Source organism: Phyllostomus hastatus, unplaced genomic scaffold, assembly GCF_019186645.2.
Source record: "Phyllostomus hastatus isolate PE091 unplaced genomic scaffold, TTU_PhHast_1.1 phas_contig_159, whole genome shotgun sequence".
In the NCBI taxonomy this organism is placed as follows: domain Eukaryota; kingdom Metazoa; phylum Chordata; class Mammalia; order Chiroptera; family Phyllostomidae; genus Phyllostomus; species Phyllostomus hastatus.
The window spans coordinates 4767794-4776038 of NW_025333640.1; the positions used below are offsets into that span (position 1 = coordinate 4767794).

General features: G+C 60.1%; 1 protein-coding gene across 2 annotated transcripts; it reads left to right on the forward strand.

The window, feature by feature from the left end:
* Nucleotides 1-901: 901 nt before the first annotated feature.
* On the forward strand, nucleotides 902-8162 carry TMEM259 (transmembrane protein 259). 2 transcript variants are annotated; one of them, XM_045831698.1, is made up of 11 exons: nucleotides 902-1336; nucleotides 4232-4507; nucleotides 5106-5205; nucleotides 5431-5541; nucleotides 5763-5885; nucleotides 5973-6073; nucleotides 6154-6211; nucleotides 6346-6426; nucleotides 6538-6670; nucleotides 6744-6843; nucleotides 6930-8162. In XM_045831698.1, the coding sequence occupies exons 1-11, from the start codon at nucleotides 1109-1111 to the stop codon at nucleotides 7482-7484; spliced, it is 1866 nt and encodes a 621-aa protein (XP_045687654.1). In that variant the 5' UTR covers nucleotides 902-1108; the 3' UTR covers nucleotides 7485-8162. The 2 variants fall into 2 exon arrangements, with proteins under 2 accessions (XP_045687654.1, XP_045687653.1); XM_045831697.1 differs by having other exon boundaries at nucleotides 906-1336; nucleotides 6343-6426.
* Nucleotides 8163-8245: the final 83 nt, after the last annotated feature.

An 8245-nucleotide genomic window follows, 5' to 3' on the forward strand; every position in this document is an offset into this window, starting at 1 on the left:
GTCCTTAAGCTCTGTGAAAGCAGGCACTGGCCTGTGCGACCCCCCACACTGTGTGGTCCCCAACACACTGCACGGGCCCTGGGCATTGTATGCTCATTTCCCTAAACCGTTTGCTGCAGAGCTAGGGTTTCCATTGTCCTTCAGGGTGGTTGCTCAGGGTCCTCGTCCCATGCCCTGTATCCTACTCTCACCTTCCACGCCTTAAATTGCTGAGTGGGGTAGAAGAACCTGGCATATTGTAGGCGAACACTTAATGGAGGAAAAGAGGAAATAGGGAAGTGTGGGTAGGTTCGCGTCAAGGGTAAGAACAAAACGAGGCTCAGCTAAACCAGACTATCCTCTCACGCAAGCGCGTGGCCTGTAACTGCCCGTCACCAGCCGGCGAAGTTGCTGACTCGGGGCGTGGTACCCAGCTAGAGGTCCGCCTAATCGCCAACAGATGCAATGAGGGGAAAGGCGGGACACGACAATACCACATTACGTCAAGGAGGTCCCTCGACTCGGGCCAAGAGGCCCTTTAGAGAACCCAGAGGGCCCATGGCGTCATATGGTATCGCGCGGGACCCACAACGGTTTACAAAGCGAGCACGAGCTCCATCATTCGTAACACAACATTTAAAGTCAAACGACAAAATTACTTTACAGTCAGAGTGATGTAGTTTAAACTTACAATTGGCCTGACTTTCTACACTGCCACCTCAAATGACACCTTCTACCTAAGGTCGCACTTACGTAAGGTGTCTTTGATCACGTAACACCGTATATATTTACTAGTTTTACCGTCAAAGAACGTCCTGGCAGCCGCAGGGCATTGTGGGGACAATATGCAAAAGAAGAGCAAACACCGCCCCCGCCCCACAGCGCGGCCAGGCAAGAGGGCGGGGCCGCCGTGGGCTGACCGTCGGCATCCCTACGTTCCCCGCGAGCTCAGGAGGGCCGCTCCTGCCGGCGCTGCGCCTCGCTGGCGTCAGCAGGGCCGCGGAGGCGGAAGATGGCGACGGTGGCGGCCAGGGCGCCCTGAGGAGCGCGGCGGCGTAGAGGGAGGCCCATGGCGGCCGGGAGACGCCCTCGGGGACCCGCGGGCCGTTAGGGCGCGACGCTGGGCGGCATGTCGGAGCACGCGGCACCCGGGGCCCCGGGGCCCGGGCCCAACGGCGGCGGCGGCGGCGGTCCTGCCCCCGCGCGCGGGCCCCGCACCCCCAACCTCAACCCCAACCCGCTCATCAACGTGCGCGACCGGCTCTTCCATGCGCTCTTCTTCAAGATGGCAGTCACCTACTCGCGGCTCTTCCCGCCCGCCTTCCGCCGTCTCTTCGAGTTCTTCGTGTTGCTCAAGGTGACCGCGGCCCCGACCCCCGACTCTTGGCCCCAGCGACCGAATCCACCCCAGACCTGCGACCTTTGACTCCAGTCCCGCCCGGGACAACCAGTCCCTCCCATATTGGGGTCTTTACCCAATACTTTTCTTGGGTACCCACCCCTTTTTTTAGCCGGCCGTTCTAGCGCCTGATCCCCTAACACATTACCCTCGGAAGTCCTTAGTCTCACCCCGTGGGTGGCCCCTGATCCCGACTCCAGGAACTCCCAGCACTCTCCAGGCCGCACCCATGCTTGGCCTCATAGTTCCTTTCATGACCCACTTTCTGGGAGCCTGGGGCCTGGAGCCTGCCCCTGACCTGCCTGGGACCTCCTCCCAGCCCTGTCTTCCCTGTCATGCCACGTGAGATCCTTAGCTTGGGGAGGACTCCCCCATCCTGCCATCTTTTGCCTGTCCTGGCCCAGGTCCCCAGTCCTAGGCTTCCTAAAACTTACAGGCTCACCCTTCCCCCTCAGGACATACCCCGGAACCACCTACCTGCACTGGAAGTGCACTTTTACTACTTCCTTCTGCTTCCCCTTTTCTTGGGGCTGTTCCCCTGTTTGGGACCTTCCACCAGCCCCCTAACCCCATCCCTTCCTCCTCTGAGCTTCACAGGGAATATGACCTAGCTGAGGTCATCTCTCCAGAGTTAGTGACAAAGTCACAGCCATTGCTACTACTCATGTCTTAACAAGAGGCTGCACAGGAACCTCTTTCCATCCTCCCTCAGGTGGCATAGAGGTTTCAATCATGAGAGCAAAGTCTGAAAGACCAACATTGATCCGGGTCCCTCCAAGGAGAGGGTCAGCTCACTCAGGTGTGGGCCCAGAGCTCAGTGGGCCCCAGGGTCCTGGGTTCCTGAGCAGAGAGATGATCCCAGTTGTTGCCTGACATGGCGGAGGGAAGGGAGGAACAGGCATTTAGTTTCCTCTCAGAGTGCTGACAGAGAGGGGCTGGGCTTTTTGACATTATGGAGCAAGCTTCAGGTTCACTTCAGGTTCACTTTGAGGCTGATGCTGGAGGTAGAGGTGCTTGGGTTGCCAGCCAGCCCCAGGGCCTGGAGATTGGGGCTGGGGGCTGAGCATAAAGGCTTTAGGGTTAGCTATCTGATTGCTTCCTACTGCAGTTGTGGGTCCCAGTGCCACTCCCTGCACTTCACAACTCCCATCACCAGCTCTGTGGTCCTCAGACACCATGTTGAGAAGAGGGGCTGGGGTATAGGCCTGTGGGATGCTCCTCTGGCATTACTCACTGCCTCACCTGGCCCCCTCCTCCTCAGCTGTGTTCTTGTCTTCAGGATCTGTCTGCTGAGACCTGAACGCTTGGGTGCTGCAATGTCTGTTTGCGGAGATTTTAGTGATGCCCTAGTCCCCGTCCGTCCCCTTGCAGCATTTTTGGCTGCAAAGGAGAGAAATAGTTCATACTGGCCCAGGAGAGATCTTGGAGCTCATGCACCTGGGGAGTCTGGGGTGGGCTGCTGCCACTTCAGGTATGACTGGATCCGGGTGTGCAGCAGTGTGTTCAGAGGCAGGGCCTCTCCCCATCCCTCTCAGGTCACCGCCACCACCGTTGCCGGGCTGGTGGTTCCATAGGGATGGGGTTCTGGCAGCCATACTGGTGACTGTGTGGCCATGGGAAACTCACCAATCCCCTGAGCATCAGTGTCCCTGTCAGAGGGCAGGAAGGGGCTTTGTGCTCTGGTCTCTCCGTGATCTAGGCTTTTTCAAGTTGTGGTTCTGGATCACACAATCAGTTAGTCTTGGAGAGTAGGAATTTGGTGCGGGAGCATGCGGGTGTGGGGGTGGTCGTGGGCTGTGCTGGCCCAGCAGAGAGATCTCTCCAGTCTCTGGCTGAACAGTCTCGGGGGTCGCTAGTTCCCCAGCACCCATATTTTTCTAGGAATATGAGCACTACATGGGACAGTTGGGCTCTTTTCTCAAGGGTGGGGCAGTAGGTGGGATGCATGGGGGTGATGCACGGGACATGTCCTCTAGGCTGGGAGGGTGACCTCAGCCAACTGGGGCCCCATGTGAAGCAAGACTGTCAGGAAGTGAGGTGGGCTCTTGGGGAGAAGGGTGCACCTAAATAGATCTCAGTGGAGGTTCCTTTTGATGCACTGTTCCCTGTGAGCCAGGCAGAAGGTGCTGTTGGTGAGGTAGGGTAAGGCCCCCCTACCTCAGCCCTTCTGATATTGGGCTGCTTGTTCTCTGTGGGGGGCCATGCTGGCCACTTGTGTGCTGAGGGTGGTGTGCAGCATCTTCTGGCACTGTCCCTTGATTCCAGGAGCACGCCCAGTGTATAACCAGAGATGCCCCCAAACCTGACCCCATGTCCCCTGGGAGCAGGAACACTCAGATGAAACCCTGCTGTCCCCATTTTACTGATGGGGAAACTGCTTCAGGCAGAACGAGCTGGCTACAAGGGTTGGCTGCATCTGCAGTTCTAGCCGGCCCTGCCTTGGTGGGAGGGGTGCAGTGTGCCTGGCGGGTAAGGGAGGCTGTTTTTAGCTGGTGAGGTCAGGGGCATTCTGAGGACAAAGCTGAATGTGAGGCAGCTGGGCAGGCCTCTTGGGCACAGTGGGGACCCAGCAGGTGGCCCAAGGGTGGTGGCACCTGGGTTGGGCTTCACAGGAGGGGAGAGGTTAGTTGGTCTCTCCCAGGGCAGGGGTCCCACATATGCACAAGAGTGCCTCATCCTGGCCCACACAGAGCAGGGTGGTCAGGACCTTGGATCAGTGACACCCCCAAAATCTGTGCTGCCAGGAGGGGCCAGAGTGAGTTTAGGGCTTAGGGAACTTCAGAGCCCTGGGGTTCCCTTTCTTTCCCCTCAAAGCTGAGGTCTCACTATCAGGGTGGGTGCCCTTGCCCCCAGGCCCTGTTCGTGCTCTTCGTCCTGGCCTATATCCACATCGTCTTCTCCCGATCACCTATCAACTGCCTGGAGCATGTGCGGGACAAGTGGCCACGAGAGGGTGTCCTACGCGTGGAGGTACAGCAGAACTCGAGTCGTGCGCCCGTCTTCCTGCAGTTCTGTGACGGTGGTCACAGCAGCTTCCCCGGCCTGGCAGCGGCACCTGGTGGCCTGGAGCTGGAGGAGGAGGAGGAAGAGGAGCTGACCATGGAGATGTTTGGGAATCGCTCCATCCAGGTGATCTGGCCAAGTGCATGTGCAGGACAACATCGCTGCTGGGGAAGCTCTGAACCTTGCAGGGCCTGGCTATTGCGTGGCTTTGGAGCAGGATGGAGGGCTGTGTGAGGCAGACTGTCACCTGGAAGGGATTGGTCTTGTTCTGGGAGTACCGAGGAGGTCCCCGGAGCGTCTGGGCTGAGAGCTCTAGCATTCCTGGCCGTCCCAGATGGCTCAGCTGCTCCCTGGGGGTGGGTGTGTGGGGCCTACAGTCTGCAGGGAGGGATGTGCTTGTGTATTCAGAGGCTAGGGTCCTGTGGGTAAGAGCCAGTGCAGGTGGGGTGTCGTACAGGCCTCACCCAGGTGGTCTCATCCCCAACTTTGGGGCACAGGCCGCTCACCTGGAGAGAGTCAGAGCTTGATGTTGGACGAGGGGTCTTTGGTGAGATGCTGGGCAGAAGCCGTCCAGTGCCAGAGGTGGAGGACATTCTGGCAGAGGCCGGGGGTCACAGCGGTCAGGGGCAGAGAACATCTCCTTTCAGGTGGCAGGAGAAGGGCCTCTGGGCCAGCCCCCCGGTGCCAAGGGCCCACTGACACCCTGCCTCCTGGTGACCCACAGTTTGAGCTGGACATTGAGCCCAAGGTGTTCAAGCCGCCTGGTGGCCCCGAGGCCCTGAATGACAGCCGGGAGTTCCCCTTCCCTGAGACCCCCTCAAAAGGTGGGTATTGCCAAGGTGTCAGGTGGAGTCATCTGGGCAGGGGAGTGGGGTCACACTCCCAGATGGGGAGAATAGCCATTCCCAGCCTCCATGTCCCCATCTGTCAGCAGTATGGGAGGCCAGCGGAGGTGGTTGCTCTCCCTCTCTGGGCCCCTCATCTGAAGGTGGGAGGCGGGATGGCCAGGGTTCTGCAGGCCATGGCTGACAGGCCATGCCTACCCACAGTGTGGCCACAGGATGAGTACATCGTGGAGTACTCCCTGGAATATGGCTTCTTGCGCCTGTCGCAGGCCACACGACAGCGGCTCAGCATCCCAGTCATGGTGGTCACCCTGGGTAAGTCACCCTGAGAGAGGGTCAGGGTGGGGTGTGGCTCAGAAACACCTAAGACTGAGGTCAGGGGGCCATCCCTGCTGCAGCTACAGAAAACTGGCTCCCAACCCTGTCTCACTGAACCGTCCCCCAGGTCCTGAGCAGTCAGAGCATTGCCTGGGCTGGGTGGGCAGGGGCTGGTGGGGACCTTACTGAGTGCACCCCCATTGGTGTGCCACCTGCAGACCCCACACGGGACCAGTGCTTTGGGGACCGCTTCAGCCGCCTGCTGCTGGCCGAGTTCCTGGGCTACGATGATATTCTCATGTCCAGCGTGAAGGGCCTGGCCGAGAACGAGGAGAACAAGGGTGCAAATGGGACCAGAGGAGGGTGGGGGCGGGCAGGGGCTGGAGGGCAGGCGGGCAGGTGGTGGTGCTCACGGCCTCCCTGAACAGGCTTTCTGCGGAACGTGGTGTCAGGGGAGCACTACCGATTTGTGAGCATGTGGATGGCCCGAGCGTCCTATCTGGCTGCATTCGTCATCATGGTCATCTTTGTGAGTGTTCTGAGGCTGGGCTGAGGTGGGGGGTGTGGGGCAGGTGGCCCTTCCCCAGCCTCACGTGCCTTCACTTGCAGACCCTAAGCGTGTCCATGCTGCTCCGCTACTCCCATCACCAGATCTTTGTCTTCATTGGTGAGTCTCCCCTCCGGGTAGCGGGAGGAAAGGTGGGGTCAGCCCCAGGCTCCCATGGCCCCCCGCCCACCCCCACCCCCTTTCTCGGAACACCTCACCTGGTCTGCCCGCCCACCACCCTCTGCCCGCAGTGGACCTGCTGCAGATGCTGGAGATGAACATGGCCATCGCCTTCCCTGCAGCGCCGCTGCTGACCGTCATTCTGGCCCTTGTGGGTGAGGACCCCTCTGCCTACCCTTCTGCCTCCCCACCCAGACACCCACATCCACCTCCCCTCTGAACCCGGCCTTTCTGCCATGCCCACCGCAATTGACGGCCTCCCACAGGGATGGAGGCCATCATGTCGGAGTTCTTCAATGACACCACCACCGCCTTCTACATCATCCTCATTGTGTGGCTAGCTGACCAGTATGATGCCATTTGCTGCCACACCAACACCAGCAAGAGGCACTGGCTGCGGTGAGTGCCACAGGGGTCCAGGTGGGGTTGGGGTAGGGTCTGGACAGGCGGTGCCTCACTGTGCCCCCTGCAGGTTCTTCTACCTGTACCACTTTGCCTTCTACGCCTACCACTACCGCTTCAATGGGCAGTACAGCAGCCTGGCCCTCGTCACCTCTTGGCTCTTCATCCAGGTGAGGGGCCCGCCTATTCCCCAGGGTCTGGCCTGTGGGAGCTTTGGTCCTGGGCTGGGCCTGACCCATTCACACTATGCCTCTAGCATTCCATGATCTACTTCTTCCACCACTATGAGCTGCCCGCCATCCTGCAGCAGATCCGCATCCAGGAGATGCTGCTACAGACACCGCCTCTGGGCCCTGGCACCCCCACAGCACTGCCGGACGACCTCAACAACAATGGGGGCACCCCAGCAACTGCCCCTGACCCTACCAGCCAGCCCCCCACCCTGGACCCTGGCTCACTGGGGGCTGGTGGGGTCCCCAGGCCCGTGGTTGAAGCGCCCAGCTCTCTGGTGGTTGCGGCGGCCTCGGTGGCTGCGGCGGCCAGTAGTGACCTGGGCTGGATGGCAGAGACAGCTGCCATCATCACAGACGCCTCTTTCCTCTCTGGCCTGAGCGCCTCCCTCCTAGAGCGGAGGGCAGCCAGCCCCATGAGCCCCAGTGGGGCGTTCCCTCAGGGCGTCCAAGCCCCCCAGGACAGTGTCCCCCCAGGTGACTCCCCAGCACCTGACACAGCCCCCCTGTCTGCCGGGGTGAGTGGTCCCAACTCCGAGTCCCCGGCCCCAGCAGATGAATCCTTGGAGATTGGCTCCTAAGTCCTGGGGAGCTGAGTGCCTCTGTCCCCAGCTTCCCAGGCCAGCTGGGTGTGACCTGGCTAGGGGTTCCTTGGGGGTCAGGGAGGCTATCCCCAATGTGTCTGGGGCTGCGCGGTCAACTTTGTGTCAGGGTCTCTCTGGTTTGCCCAGGGGTGGGCTCCTCTCCCCCAGGCATGGGTCCTGCCTACAGCTTGTCCCTGTCACATTTGTGTGGGTCCCCTCAGCCAGAAAACTCTAGGCAGGCTGATGAACTGGGGCAGGAAAGTGGGGGGGTCTCCATGGAAGGCTCTGGAAGGGGTTGATGAGAGGTTTGGAGCAAGCTGTACTTACGGGCAGAGCCTAGCAGGTCTCTGAGCCAGGTGAACACTGGTGGGGGCAGCCCTTGCTTCCTGGCCGCTTGGCTGGTGCTCCGTTGTGCGCAGTGCCTTTTCCATGGCCCCTGCCCCCATGTGTGCGTGCCAGGGATGGGGTATCGGCACAGGGACATGGTGTGCAGGTGCCAGCTGTCAAAGACAGCAACCAGGCGCTAGGGTCCAGCCTTGCTCCTGCACAGAGGGCCAGTAGCCCCACGCCCAACCAAGTCACTCGGTGAGGACTGCAGAGCACTCATTCCATTCTATTTAATTGCAGTGTACAAAATTGTGTTTGTATATAGAATAAACTGTCTGTTGACAGCAACCGGCTAGTGTCTGCATGAGCCAGGTGCTGAGATTAGCTTTTGCAGGGTCCACCCTCATGCAAAGCCAAGTGGGCTGGGTGTG